Source organism: Octopus sinensis, linkage group LG4 (genome assembly GCF_006345805.1).
Source record: "Octopus sinensis linkage group LG4, ASM634580v1, whole genome shotgun sequence".
In the NCBI taxonomy this organism is placed as follows: domain Eukaryota; kingdom Metazoa; phylum Mollusca; class Cephalopoda; order Octopoda; family Octopodidae; genus Octopus; species Octopus sinensis.
In genome coordinates, this window is record NC_043000.1 from 857,162 (window position 1) to 874,020 (window position 16,859).

Consider the following 16,859-nt stretch of genomic DNA (forward strand, 5'->3'; position numbering starts at 1 on the left):
CAAAATTTGAAACCAATATTACTGAAATGTTTAGGATATTTTGCCTGTCCCACTTAGAGATGAATTCACAGAACACAAATTAGCCATAGCGAATTGACAGAGTGGTAAGATATCAGACAGAATGCTTCGTGGTAATTTCTCTGACACCTTACCCTCCGAGTTCAGTTCCTAATGATATCAACTTCGTCTTTCATAAAAACGTATCAATCCAATATCTTTTAATTTCAGAACTGTAAGATCATAGTTGCGCTATTATCGGGTCTCAGTTAGTTCTGAGTTCAATCCGCACCGCGGCCTACTTGATAAGCTTAATTCGACATCAGCCTTCAGGGAAGTTCACTTCGTTGCATGCATTGGGACCAGATTCCCTCTTTGACGATACCTATTTACTTCTCTCCTTCGTACAAATCTAGGAAGCCCTGTTACGTGTTACGGGCACTGCTTTTCTCCCCAGCTCCTCGCTAAATAAAAGGTGAAATGAAAATTACCTCTCTTATTTTTCGACTTCCGAAAGATGAAAGAAAAGTTGATCTCGGCAAGATATGAACTCAGACTGTGAAGAGTTGGAAGAAATGTTGTTAAGCATTTTATCTGACTCTCAAACATTTGTGCCAGCTAACTGTAAAAAATATCTTTATTTAGTTACAAGGCTAGTAAATTTGATGAGCGAGTGGTAGTCGGTTACATTGATCCGTGTACTTAAGTGGTACAATGGAAAAATGAAAGGTGAAGCTGACTTCGGCTAAATTTGAACTCACAACTTAGAGAATAAACGCTGCAAGTAATTTTTTCTGAGTTTCCTATAAGTCTGCCGATCCATCACTTACTGTTCGTAATTTAGACACGAGGCCAGTGATTTTGATAGGAAGGAGTTAGTCGACTGCTTCGATCGTGTTGCTTGATTTGCACTTCATTTTATCGAACTCGGAATTTTGTTTCGGTAGGATATGAACTCAGAACGCAGGTTGATGCACCAAAATATTACAATATAGTTTTTCGGACGCTCTAATGCTTGTCAATTCACTAAACTCTGACTGTGTGACTCTTTATCTATCAATATATCTATCACTTAAAAGTGGTGAGCTGGCAGAATCGTTCACACGCTGGGCGAAATGCTTGGTGGTATTTCGTCTGCCACTACGTCCTGAGTTTAAATTCCGCCGAGGTCGACTTTGCCTTTCATCCTTTCGGAGTCGATTAAATAAGTACAAGTTACGCACTGGGGTCGATATAATCGACTTAATCCCTTTGTCTGTCATTGTTTGTCCCCTCTGTGTTTAGCCCCTTATGGGCAATAAAGAAATAAGAAACGTTAGCACGCCGGGCGAAATGTTTAGCGATATTTCGTTTGTCTCTACGTTCTGAGTTAAAATTCCACCGAGGTCGACTTTATCCTTTCGTGGTCGGTAAATTAAGAACGAGTTGCGTTCTTAATTGACTGTGCCCCTCCCCAAAAACTTCAGGCCTTGTGTCGCGAGTAGAAAAGAATATTCTTATTGTAGTTAAGGCGGTGAGCTGGCAGAATCGTCAACACGCCGGGAGAAATGCTTAGCCGCGTTTCGTTTGTCTTTATGCATTAAATTCGAATTCCTCTAAGATCAACTTTATTTTTCCTCTTTTCCATTCAGGATCGATAAAATAAGTACCAGTTCAGCACTGGAGTGGACGTAATCGATTTACCCCATACCCCGAAATTGTTAACTTTGAACCAAAATTTGAAATCAATATTCTTTTTGTGATTTTATATATTTTTTTCTTCTTTTCCCTTTCAGAATATCGGGAGGCGTTCACCATGTTTGACCGAGATAAGGATGGGAGGATTACCGCTAAGGAACTAGGGACCGTGCTGCGTTCCCTGGGTCAGAATCCGACCGAAGTAGAGCTTAGAGATATGATTAATGAGGTTGACATTGATGGTATACTATCACTATAGCAACTATAATTATCACTCACCGTATTTTCTGCACCCGTCCACTCGAACACCCTCGATGCTCCATCGGACAAAGATTAACTTCCTTTGGCTTTTACTGTCTTCAGCACTTGCACATGCGCGCGCACGCACGCACACACTCACAAACAAACAAACAAACCCATACACATACATATACAAGTACACACACACACACATGCATTTGTCCGCATACACGTACCCACATACATTTTACACGCACATGCATACATAGATACGCATGCACAGAAGCACATACAGATAATGCATTCACTGAGCACCTGCTCAGACTGTTGCACAGACACATCATTGCATATGCTTGCACCACCACAACCACCACCACCACCACCACCACCACAACCACAATGTCCACCACTACCACATACCACCACCACTACTACCGCCACCACTACCACCACCACTACCAACACCACCACCATTACTATCACCACCATCCCCATGATCACTACCATCACTATCACAGTCACCACCACAACCACCACCACCACCACCGCCGCCACCACAACGCCCACCTCTACCACATACCACCACCACCACCACAACCACAATGTCCACCACTACCACATACCACCACCACTACTACCGCCACCACTACCACCACCACTACCACCACCACTACCAACACCACCACCATTACTATCACCACCATCCCCATGATCTGTCACAGTCACCACCACAACCACTATCACTATACCATCGACATCCCCACCATCAGCTATACCAAAGCAGTATCACCGTCATCACAGTCATCACCGTTCCTGCTCCTACGACGACAGCTTCCCCGCCACAATAGAGACCCGTACCGCCATCATCCCGTCCTTATCCTTCTTATTACTATCTCTACAGAGGAGAATGCTAAACCCAGTTACGCATTTAGACCTTAACACTTCTCACCACCAATCCCCCACAACTCCTCTTCCTCCGACTACTACTACTACTACTACTACTACTAGTAGTAGTAATACTACTACTATTGCTACTACTACTACTACTACTAATAATAATAATAATAATAATAATGGTAATAATAATAATATAATGATGATGATGATGATGATGATGATGATGATGATGCTGATGATGATGATAATAATAATAATAATAATAATAATAATAATAATAATAAAGAAGAAGAAGAAGAATGGTTTCTTACATAGGCACCAGGCCAACAAATTTAAGAGGAGTGTGAGTAGTCAATACCATTGTCATCAATATTTGAATGGTACTTTATTTCATCGAAACCGAAGGGATGAACGGTTAAGTTAACCCCGACCCCTTTCGAACACAGAACATAAAAAGCCGGAAAAATACAGCAAAGTATTTTTTTTCCAACGTCCTTCCGATTCTGTACCCATGACATGGCGCTGCTCCAGAATGTTCCTTCAATCATGAATGTCCATAAAGGCTTCTAAATCCCCTGCTAATCTCTACCGCCCAGATTATATACCGTTCTTCATCATCTCAGTTTTTATCACCCACCTTTGTTGTGCTACAAAGATGACAAGAGACCTAAAGATCAATATCGTTTCTAACACCACTTACGCGTTGGTGCTGATGGCGCATGTACTCCAGTACAATTTAATGGGTGAGTCTATATCTTACAACCACTGCTTGTCTTTTGTCCCCACCTCCGGTTTCCGGAAGTAGGTAGGCACCGTTTCTCGCAACAGACAAGATATTTTCCAAAACATCGGTTAAGGCCATTTTCACTTCATCCTTCGAGAGCATACAAAACTTTCCCCTCTCCTCGTTAAGCAAATTTCTCCTTGCCTGCTCATCATTTTTCTGTCCAATTGGACTCTGGTATTATTGTCAAACATGTTGTCAAAATCGCTCCAATTCATATTAAAAAAAAACAACACTGAATCATCATTTTCGTTTCTTTTAGTAGTACTTCCCATTACGGTGATTTTTCCATTTTCTGCTGATTTGTGTGTGTGTGTGTGTGTGTGTGTGTGTGTGCATTTTCTGCTCAGCTGTCAAGACTTGTTTAGTCCCACTGCGTGGCACCTTGGGCAAGTGTCTTCTACATTAGCCTCGGGCCGACCAAAGCCTTGTGAGTGGATTTGGTAGACGGAAACTGAAAGAAGCCCGTCGTATATATGTATATGTATTAATATATATATATATGAGTGCGTGTGTGTGTGTTTGTATGTCTGTGTTTGTCCCCCAACATCGCTTGACAACCGATGCTGGTGTGTTTACGTCCCCGTAACTTAGCGGTTCGGCAAAAGAGACCGATAGAATAAGTACTAGGCTTACAAAGAATAAGTCCTGAGGTCTATTTGCTCGACTAAAGGCAATGCTCCAGCATGGCAGCAGTCAAATGATTGAAACAAGTAAAACAGAAGGTTTATAGCAAACGATCTTAGTTGAATATCAAGAAAGAACAAAAATCTTCAAAAAATATTTTTTGACCCAATTTTACTAAAAAAATAACCTGCCACTAACCTTCAGTCTCCAAGACTGTTCCCCTTAACATTAACTCAATAGTTTCAACTCCACCCAACACTACCACCGCCAACAAAAATGTATCAATGAGATAGCTCCCAATGAGAACCTGACCTACTAGAAATAGCAACTAGATTTCCTTTAACTCACACCAGACCATAACGCTACAGTGGAAAATGCAGTTCTTATTTCTTTACTGCCCACAAGCGGCTAAACATAGAGGGGACAAACAAGGAAAGACAAACGGATTAAGTCGATTATATCGACCCCAGTGCGTAACTGGTACTTATTTAATCGACCCCGAAAGGATGAAAGGCAAAGTCGACCTCGGTGGAATTTGAACTCAGAACGTAAGGGCAGACGAAATACCGCTAAGCACTTCGCCCGGCGTGCTAACGTTTCTGCCAGCTCGCTGGAAAATGCAGTTCTGCTACACAACTGGTATGTCTTTGATCACAGGTATGCTTGATTGAAGCTGACCACGGGCTAAACCACAACAAGAACAGTAACAACAAAAACAGCCCCAATAATACTTGCAATAACAACACTATCAGTGCCACCATACAATTTTCCAATTCTATCGATTTTTGACTGTCATCTGTAGGAAAAATGCAAATACCATGAACACAATAATCTCATCCTTTCCGAACCAATCAAACCGAGAAGACCTCCAATATAAATACAACCATGACTGCGACTGCTAAGTTCCATCATCACCACGGTAATCATTAGCATCATCGTCGTCGTCACTACCATTATCACTGCCACCACCACCACCACCACCACCATAACCATCACCACCACCACCACCACTACCATCACCACCACCATAACCATCACCACCACCACCACCACCAGTATCATCACCACCACCACCACCACCATCATCAACACCACCACCACTCTCACCATTATCATCATCATCATTATCATCATCACCACCACCACCACCACCACCATGATCATCATCATCACCACCACTACCACCACTACCACCATCATCATCACCACCACCACTACTACCACTACCACAACCACTACCACCACTACCACGACCAACACCACCATCATCATCACTGTCATCATTACCATCACCAACATCATTACCAGGGTGTGACTTGAGAGAAATTTGCCTCTAATTTCTAGCAGGTCCTGCATTGACTCGGGTTCCTGTTGTTCGCGTTCTTTGTCTTTATCTCACCTCTCTCATAAATTTTAGTTTTCTGCTCAGCTATCAAGACTTGTTTAGTCCTACTGCGTGACACCTTGGGCAAGTGTCTCCTACATTAGCCTCGGGCCGACCAAAGCCTTGTGAGTGGATTTGTTCGATTTGCTCGACTAAAGGCGGTGCTCCAGCATGGCCACAGTCACGTGACTGAAACAAGTAAAAGAGTAAAAGAGTAAAAGAACCTTCTTCGTCAAACAACTGACAAGCAAACCTTTTGTATTGAACAGAATATTTGCTGTAGCCCAACTTTTATATCAAGATGTACATGATAATACTTCCAATCAGTTAAGACCAGAGTTATTATTATCATTATTATTATTATTATTATTATTATTATTATTATTATTATTATTATTATTATTATTATTCAGTAGTTTTATTTTTATAGCGTGCTTTCACTTCACTACCGAGCGCAGCTCTGTGTGCCTTGGGTACGTGCTGTGATTTGTTGTGATGCTCTGATGGTTATTGTATGGAAAGTGTTCTGCGTAGGATGTGTGCAGTGCCTAGTAGTGCAATTTTCTGTATGTTATATGTGTTTGTAAGTCCTGGTGTTTTTGTTATGTATTTGTCTGAATATTTTTTTATCATGCCTAATGCACCTACTATGATAGGAATTGTTTCTGTTTTTAGATTCCACATTCTAGTTACCTCTATTTCCAGGTCTTTGTATTTTGAGAGTTTCTCCATTTCTCATTATTATTATTATTATTATTATTATTATCATCATCATCATCATCATCATCATCATCATCATCCTCATCCTCATCATCATCATCATCATCATCATCATCATCATCATCATCATCATCATCATCATCATCGTCAGCATCATTCTTATGATATAATTATTCAGCTTTTGGTAGTTTCAGGCAAATTTCTACCGAAACACCAGCTACACATCCGTGTTGCTGGGTGTGTGCACCACCTTGTCTGTTCTTTTCTTTAGTTGGGAATGTACAAAACTCTCCCAGCTATTGTACTAGGTCAGTTTTTATGTTATTACTATTATTATTATTATTATTATTATTATTATTATTATTATTATTATTATTATTATTATCATTATTATTATATTATTATTATTATTATTATTATTATTATTATATCATCACTATCATCATCATCGAGACCACCACCACCATAACCGCCACCACTCCACACCACCACCACCACCACCACCACTACCACCACCACTACTACTACTTCTACTACTACTGCTGCTGCTGCTGCTACTACTACTACTACTACTACTACTACTGCTGCTGCTGCTGCTGCTACTACTACTACTACTACTCCTACTACTGCTGCTGCTGCTGCTGCTGCTGCTGCTGCTGCTACTACTACTACTACTGTTTCTTCTACAACAAATCAGGTTGGCTGAATTGTAAGAGCGTCGAACAAAATACCTTACGGCATTTCTACCGGTTCTTTATTGAGTCAGCATTGGGTTTCATCCCACCATGATGGATGAGATATAGTAGAAATCAAATATTGGAGTCGAAAGTATCAACTTTCAAAATGGTTACCCTTGTGTCTAAGTCAGAAAAAAAAATTATTACTGTAGGAGTGGTTGTGTGGTAAGTAGCTTGCTTCCCAAGCACATGGTTCCGGGTTCAGTCCCACTGCGTGGCACCTTGGGCAAGTGTGTTCTACTATAGCCTCGGGCCGATCAAAGCCTTGTGAGTGTGTTTGTTAGACGGAAACTGAAAGAAGCCCATCGTATATATGTATGTATGTATATATATATATATATATATATATATATATATATATATATATATATATATATATTATATATATATATGTATTTATATATGTATGTATGTGCGTGTATATGTCTGTGTGTCTGTGTTTGTCTCCCCAACATCACTTGACAACTGATGCTGGTGTATTTACGTCTCCGTAACCTAGCGGTTCGGCGAAAGAGACCGCTAGAATAAGTACTAGGCTTACAAAGAATAAGTCCTGGGGACGATTTGCTCGTCTAAAGAAGGCGGTGCTCCAGCATACCCACAGTCAAATGACTGAAACAAGTAAAAGAATAAATAGAGTATATTATAGAGCTGTGAAGTAAAAGAATCTTAGAGCATTCGTAAAAAAAAAGGCTTTGCACTAATTCTTCCGGTTCTTTACATTGCGAGCTGAAATCCCACCGAGAAAACTTTGCCTTTCAGATCTCCAAGGTCAATATAACAAAGTACCAGTCATGCACTGGAGCCGAAGTTATCGATTAACACTTAATATTCGACATTGCTGATTTAAATTAGGAAAAAAAGAATTAAGCTTTTTTGGTCAATTAAGAAAATAGTATTGTTGGTGTTCTTACTGCCATTTGATGTAGTAGCAGTAGCAGAAGTAGTAGTAGTAGTGGTAGTAGTAGTAGTAGTAGTAGTAGTAGTAGCAGCAGCAGCAGCAGTAGTAGTAGTAGTAGTAGTAGTAGTAGTAGTGGTGGTGGTAATAGTAGAAGTAGAAAGCGATTCATACATACCACATACATATATTTCCATATATGTATATATGTATATATGTACACACACACATATATACACACACATATAAACATACACACATATGTGTATATATATATAGATACGCATATATATATATATGCCTATATATATATACGTATATATACATACATTTATATACATATACATATATATATATATACATGTATATATAAACATATATATGTATATATGTATATACACACTCACACATAAACACACACACACATATATATATAATGTATGACGTAACAAGAAAGAAGGGAGAAAACGAAAAACAAAAAGAAAAATAGACAGAGAGGGTGAGGTGAGAAAGGGAAAAACAGAAGTGTGGGACCAAAGGAGAGAGATCGGGGAGGAAGAGGGAAGAGAGAGGAAGACAGAGGAAAGAAGGGAGAGAGAGTGATGGGGAAAAAGTGAGAGATATCGGTAAATGATAACGGGGGATGGACGTGGTGTTCCTTTTGTCATAGAGTATTTATAAGGAAATAGTAAAAATGTGTGACCAACGCATCATTCTGGCTGATATTACCATAGCAACGTTATCTGATTAAATATCGATAGCTACAGTGATGACGTAGGTCTTTGTTTTACACAAAAGATACAATTGCATGCATTGGGTTGGAAGGGAGGGACAGTGCCCATAACACTGCCTAAAGTATAACATATACGGCGGCCATTTTGTTTACATTGACAAACACACAGACGTTCACTTATATGCAAGTAGATATTCTTTTACGCATGCGTGTACGGGAACATATAACTATATATTACGTATATGCATGTACATACATAATATCTATAATATATATTATATATATATATATATATATAATATATATTAAAATAATCCAAACGGGAAAACAGAAAAACAACAACACGTGGAACAATTAAAGTATTATTATTATTAGGCGCTCAGGAAAAATGGAAGAAGGAGGGTATGACGTTTCGAGCGGAGCTCTTCGTCGGAAACATAAGAGAAGGAAGAAAGAAGAAAGAAGGAAAGATCCCGAAGCGGGCGAACGGAGGGAAAAAAAACGCGACTGGTTTTTACGAAGTAAACATGCTGAAAGGCCGGAAGTTTTGGATAACAAGGGCAAGGTTGGTTTTTAAAGACAGAAGAGCGGAAAAAGGAAGGTTGGTAACAACTCGATGAATGGGAAGAATAATGTGTATGTGTGAGTGTGTACGTGTGCGTGTGTGTATGTGTGTGTGAGGCGAGATAAAAAAATATATAAGTATATGTTAGTGCGTGCGTCTGTATGTAAGTGTGTGTACGTAGGGCGAAAAGTAGTTGACATAGCAGTCTCAAGTGAGTGGTCAGTGGTAAAAAGGAGGAAGGAGGGAATGGGTGGGGGCGTATGTAACGTGCCAGTGTGTGTGTTGAGTGGTAGTATGTGTGTGTCCAGTGTGCGTAGTTGTATGTTTGGCAAGTAAATTTGAAGTGTGTGTAAGTGTAATGTATATATATATATGCAAATATGTGTGTGTGAGTGCGTGGGAGTGGATGTATGTATGTGTGTGCGTGTGTGTACAAAAGGGGGGGTATTAAGGAAACAAACTGCAACTGAGGGAAAGATGGAAGAGTGCTCCCACAGTGACAGGCGTAGGAGAAACCCAAAGACACGCGCCGGCCCCAGATACGAACAGGAGATCTAGTCGGTACCCACGGGCGTGGTGCATGCATGCGTGTATGTGCGCGCGCCTGCGAGTGTGTGTGTAAGTATGTGTGTGTGTGGATGTGTGAGTGTGTCTGTGTGTATGTCTGGGTGTCAGTGTGTCCGATGAATGTATGTAAGTATGTGTGTGTATATGTGTGTGTATAGATGTATGTCCGTGTGTATGTGTGTGTGTATGTGTATGAGTGTGTATGTATGTACGTGTGTGTGGGTGGAAGTGTGTGTATGTGCATGTGTGTGCGCGTGCATGCAGGTGTGTGAGTGAGTGTGTGTGTGTGTATGTATGTGTGAGTGTGTATGTCTGTGTGTATAGGATGCATGTATGTGTATGGGTGTATGTATGTGTGTGTGTATGTATGTATGTGTACGTGCGTGTGTGTGTGTGTGTGTATGCATGTATGCATGTATGCGTACATGCGTGTAGGTGTGCGCGTGTGCATGCATGCATGCATGTGCGTATGTATGTGTGTGTATGTGTGCATGTGTGTAGGTATATATGTATGTGCGTATATGTGTGTGTATGTGCGTACATGTGTGTGTGCGCATGTGTGTGTATGTAGGTGTGTAGGCGTGTGTGTATAGGTGTATGTATGTACGTATGTATGGGTGTGTCCGTGTATGCATGCGTGTGTATGTAGGTGTGTAGGCGTGTGTGTATAGGTGTGTATGTATGTATGTATGGGTGTGTCCGTGTATGTTTGTGTGTGTGTGTATGCATGTGTATGTAGGTGTGTGTGTACGTATGTAATATATGTATGTATGCGTGTGTGTGCGTGTGTATGCGTGTGTGTGTGTATGTAGGTGCGTATGTATGTGTGTGGGTGTGTGTGTGCGTGTATGTGTGCGTGTGCGTGTATATGTTGGTGTGTGTGTATGTGAGTGTGAGTGTATGGGTGTTTGTCATGCATGTGTGTGCGCGTGCAGGCGAGTGTGTGTATAAGTATGTGTGTGTGTATGTATGTGTGAGTGTGTATGTGTGTATGTCTGTATGTATGTATGTGCGTATAGGAGTATGTAAGTATGTGTGTGTGTATGTGTATGGGTGTATGTATGTATGTATGTATGTGTGTGTGTGCATGTGTGTAAGTATATGTGTGTGTGCGTATGTATGTGTATGTGTGTGTGTTTATGTATGTGTGTATGTATGTGTGTAGGCGTGTGTGTATAGGTGTATGTATGTATGGGTGTGTGTCTGTGTGTGTGTAGGTATGTGTGTATGTATGAGTGAAGGTATGGCTGTGTAGGTGTGTGTGTGTATGAATGTATGTGTGTGTACAAGTGTAATGTATGTATGTAGGTGTGTGTGTGTGTGTGTGTGTATGTGTGCGTGTGCGTGTATATGTGTGTGTGTGTATGCGTGTGAGTGTGAGTGTATGGGTGTATGTCTGTGTGTGTGTATGTCTGAAATAGGTATGTGTGTGTATGTATGTATGTGTGTGCGGGTATGTGTGTGTGTGTATGTGTGTGTGTATGTGTGTGTGTGAGTAGGTGTGCGTGTATGTATGTGGGTAGGGATGCATGCGTGTGTGTGGGTATGTATGCATACATACGCACGCACACACACGAAACACGCCCACACACACGAAGCACGCTCACACACACAACACACAAACAATACAACGCAAGCCCATGGGGCCGACCAACCCCAGCACGCGCCAGGGCGCGCGCGCGCGCGGGCCCCCGAACAACCCGCTCCACGGGAACCGAGGATCCATCAACCAAAACCAGAAGGCAGAAATGAGGAGTGGGCTGCCTGGATGCAAATGGGTGTATGTCTGTGTGCATTCGTGTCAAGGTGTGCATGTGTAGGTATGTATGTATGTATGTGTGTGTGTGCATACATGTATGTGTGCATGTGTGTGTGTGTATGTAAGTATAGGTGTGTGAAGTATGTATGTGCGATGTGTGTGTGTGTGTGTATGTATGTGCGTATGTATGTGTGTATGTATGTATGTATGTCTGTGTGTGTGTGTGTGTGTAAGTATGTATGTGTGTGTGCATGTATGTATGTGTGTATGTATGTGCATGTTGGTTTGTATGTTAGTGTGTGCATGTATGTCTATAAGTATGTGTGATTAAATGTGTGAATGTACGTAGATGTGTATACGTATGTGTGTGTGTGAACAGGCGTGTGGGAGGTAGGTAGGCGTGTGTGTGGGGGGGGGTTATCCAAAAAAAAAAACCTTAAGAGGAGGGGGCTGTGTTAAGTCCGTGTGGGGTAGTGGTTTGTAGGGTGAAGATGTAGCGTTCCTCCAAGTGGAGCCTAGAAAGTGGACAACCATTGTGGGGGGTGAGACCAAACACTGAGATGTCATCTAGGGAATGGCTGGCCGAGCGGAAGTGGCGTGCGACGGGAGAAAAAGAGTGTAGGCGAACGTCACTCAAATGTTCTGTGAATCGGTCGGACAACCGGCGTCCCGTCTGTCCTACATACAGCATCCCGCATAGGTTGCATTTAATGCAGTATATGAGTCCAGACGAGGTGCACGTAAAAGAGTGCCTAATACGTACAGTTCGCCGGTTGGAGCCGGTGACAGCAGTGGTGTTGGTGATGAAGGGGCAAGTGTTGCAGCGGGATCTGGAGCAAGGGAATGATTCGTGTGGGGCTGAGGGGGAAGGCGAGAGGGTGCAGTAGACCAGGAGGTCACGTAGATTCCGGGCTCGTTTGAAGGAGGACAGGGGTGGGTTAGGGAAAATGGGGCGGGTTGTGGGATCAAGCTGGAGGCGACGGAAGGCACGTAGTATCTTGCGACGAAGGGGTAGAGTAGAGGGGTGGAAAAGGAGGGGGAAGGGGTGCGGTTGGGGGTGGGGGGTTGAAGGAGACAGGGCAGTGGTGCGGTCGATGCGACGGGCGCGGGTGAGGGCATTAGAGATGAGTATGGGTGGGTAACCTCGGAGTCTGAACAGGCGGGCCAGGTATTGAGATTGTGTCTCGAAATCCTGGTCGCGGCTGCACAAACGTCGGAGGCGGAGGAACTGGGAGTAGGGGATGGCTCGTTTGGTGTGGAAGGGGTGGGAGGAGGAGAAGTTGAGATAGAGGTGGGAATCCGTAGGTTTAAAGAAGGCGGTGGTGGTGAGAGAGTTGGAGGGGCGGTCGATTCGGAGAGAGATGTCAGGAAGTTACAGAGGTGTTGGAGATGGTTGAGGTGAATTGTAGAGAGGGTGAAGTTGGAAAGGAAAGAGATGAATTGGCAGAGAAGTTCACGGAAAGGGAGGTGGCACCTATGTAGTCGTCTATATAGCGACCGTATAGTTCGGGGGTCGGCCCAGAGAACTGGGAGAATACTTGGGCCTCAATGTAGCCAAGAAAGAGATTGGCGAAATTGGGGCCCATCCTAGTTCCCATCGCGACCCCGGACACCTGTTGGTACGTTTCCCCGGCGAACGTGAAACAGTTGAGGGTGAGGACGAGCTCAGCCAGGCGGAGAAGGGTGGGGTGCTAGGGGTGGGGTCAGGACGACGGTCGAGGAAGTATTGGAGGGCTAGGAGACCGTCATTGTGGGGAATCACTGTATATATATATATATATAAGTATCTGAAAGAATGGAGTTGAACGACTAGTTATCAAATATCCTTTATTCTCGACATATGTTTCGAAGGCTGCATATTATGCAGATTTCTCTTCAGGAAAATCAAGGAAACTTAAGTCGACATCAAAATGCACAAAAAACTTTTAGCTGACCGCTCTCAAGGAGCCCATGGCGATAATGAGTGTCTCTTTATAATGAGTGACGTCAGAGTGGCTGAATGTAGAAGAATCTAGAAGTTTCTAAAGGTTCAAGAGTTCAAACGAAGTAGGAGGAGGGAGGCATAAGAATAGTAAGATGAGAGAGTGCAGGTCAAAAGAATGGTGGGTTTAAATGATTTCTTTTGTGAATGAGTGCCTGTGTGTGTGACTGTATATAATTGTCTTAATGTGTGTATGTGTGTGTCTGAATGCGTAATTGTGTTTGTGGATGGGTAGAAGTCAGAAAACTGACAGCTGTGAGTTGAAAGGTCTGTATCTGTGTGTTCGATTATGTTTACTGTAGGGAAAGGAAAGTAGATAGCGAAAGAGAGAAATAATCGAGCGAGGTGAGAGGCAACGCAAGAATGGATAGTAGTAATTGGGAATATAAGAAAATCTTTTTTGACTATTGGGGTGAAATATAGCAAAAAAAAATTTGGGGGAATTCGAGGGGTTATCTATATTAGTCACTATTTATATGAATGAAAGGTGTGTCTTTTCCAGTGTAAGCACCTGTAGGATCTTTCGACGATTGTGTTTATTAAAGGGCCTTTGGCGAACAAAATATGAAAAAGTTCGGAATTACAGATGCCACAAAATTTTCTGCCTTTATCAAACGGGAAGGACACCGACAAAATGGACCATTCGAGCTTGAACGTAGTGTTATTGTTCTTCAGACGCCATACTAATTTGCTTAGCCCCGTGCTGTGTTGCTTTCTCTTATCTCTGAAATTGGAATAATGGTTGGAGACTTTTTGGGCTAATTTAGAAGAGGTTGCGCCAATATAGAAGTAGACATCGGTTCCAGAAGAGATTTTGCATTGGTAAGTGGTGTTTCTAATTTTGGAATTTTTGGATAAGAACTTTAATCTGTTGGGGTTGGTTTCCGATACTAACACAGAGTTTTTATTATTGTGATAGGTGTAAAAATTGTTGCTGGTTTTGGCTACGATACTATTCATCTTTAGTAATTATCATTACTATTAGTTATAATAGCGTCGGCAAATTCCCTGGCTATAGGAATGCTGCGATTGTTATCATCAATAATATAACTGTTATTAAGAATGCTGGTACTATTACCACTAACACCACCACTGTTAATAATCTGGCTAATGTTATTATCATTATAACTATTGCTAACGCTAATGCTGCTATGAATGTTGCTAATGCCCATACTATTTCTATTATTATTATTATTGTATGTTACGTTGGAATGGGTAAGGGCGGTGTCGCTACTCATGGGTGGAGAGACCCTATTTAACAGCTTATTATTGTGGGAAGCTATTATCTGCGAAAGATTTTTAGTATTTGAGAATGCTATTCTTACTTTATGCGAATTTATAGTGGAGTAGTATCTAGAATTCCTAGGAAAATTCTTAGTAACGGCTTCACGGAATTGTAAAGGGAGATTAGACCTGATTTTTCTCCCGAAAGGAATCACAAACCAGATATAGTTTTTTTTGTTCTTGGAATGGCTGAGAGTGTTGACATTTACATTAAAGGGTATCTTTCTGTGTTGTAGAATGGGTTTTGGTTTACGCTGGCCTCCCCTGGTCCGTAAGTTATTATTGTAAAATATATTTGTGTCGACGTTGCTAGAGCTGAAATCACTATTTATGTTATCATATATCATATATCGATCCGGCCCATCCTAAACTAATATCTGCCCATCAAGATAAGATAACTTCTAATAATAATATAAATAACATAAATAGTGATTTCAGCTCTAGCAACAGATACAGACCTTTCAACTCACAGCTATCAGTTTTCTGACTTCTACCCATCCACAAACACAATCACGCATTCAGACACACACATACACACGTTAAGACAGTTATATACAGTCACACACACAGGCACTCATTCACAAAAGAAATCATTTAAACCCACCATTCTTTTGACCTGCACTCTCTCACTTACTATTCTTATGCCTCCCTCCTCCTACTTCGTTTGAACTCTTGAACCTTTAGAAACTTCTAGATTCTTCTACATTCAGCCACTCTGACGTCACTCATTATAAAGAGACACTCATTATCGCCATGGGCTCCTTGAGAGCGGTCAGCTAAAAGTTTTTTGTGCATTTTGATGTCGACTTAAGTTTCCTTGATTTTCCTGAAGAGAAATCTGCATAATGTACTCCTTATTCCTTCGGAATTAGGAATATGCAGCCTTCGAAACATATGTCGAGAATAAAGGATATTTGTTAACTAGTCGTTCAACTCCATTCTTTCAGATATTTATAATTTCAAAATAAACATACAAATTTCCGCACGAAGACGCGTAGTCTATGCCCTAGCGACGTAGCTTCAACCGTGTTCTTTCTGATGTGAATTTGCTACCCAGGTATCGGTTATCTTTCGAATTATCCTTAATAAGATAATTCATTCATTACTCAAATATATATATATATATATATATAATGTGTGTATGTTCATGGGGAGGATGTTTATTCCTTTCCGTTGCAGCGATTTTCAGAATCGTTAGCGTACTGGACAAACACACTCTATCCCTTTATACACAGACAGACAGATAGATAAATAAATAGATAGATCTATAGATAGATAGATAGATAGATACATACATACATACATACATACATACATACATACATACATACATACATACATACATACATACATAGGCAGACAGGCAAGCAGGCAGGCAGATAGACGGACAGATAGATAGATAGATAGATAGATAGATAGATAGATAGATAGATAGATAGATAGATAGATAGATAGATAGATAGATAGATAGATAGATAGATAGATATGTTTCTTTATTAGCCACACAGGGCTGAACACAGACGGGACAAATTACAAAGTAGAGCTTTTCTTTTGGGGGAGAAAGACGAAAAAGTGGGGTAGGTTTTCTATCAAAAGGGATCGTAAAAAAAAAGACGATTAATAGGGATCGTGTATCACAGAAATGTCATGATGTAAAGTTTAAAGGAGGAAACAGATAAGGTTTATCCGTGGAAAGAAAAGCCTACGGTAACCTCGGTCAATAATTTCACATGTTAACACATTTATTTGCAAGTAAGTAACTCTCTGTTTTAGATAGATAGATAGATAGATAGATAGATAGATAGATAGATAGATAGATAGATAGATAGATAGATAGATAGATAGATAGATAGATAGATAGATAGATATAAGTATATCTATAAATTGATATTACTTGGGTGATATCATAACGTCCTTAACAAAGTTCCTTGACGAGTATTTGCTACATTATTATATAGATACGTTTAGATATATCTATGTATATCTTTAATTAGGTTTGTATAAACACA

At 41.0% G+C, this 16,859-nt stretch overlaps 1 protein-coding gene across 1 annotated transcript in view; it reads left to right on the forward strand.

The window, feature by feature from the left end:
• The window catches only part of LOC115210362 (neo-calmodulin-like), a 72,821-nt gene that overhangs the window by 32,355 nt on the left and 23,607 nt on the right, over positions 1–16,859 (forward strand). Inside the window, exon 3 of the mRNA XM_029778924.2 lies at positions 1,773–1,916. Coding sequence (XP_029634784.2) covers positions 1,773–1,916 — 144 coding nt within the window. The remainder of the gene's footprint in view (positions 1–1,772; positions 1,917–16,859) is intronic.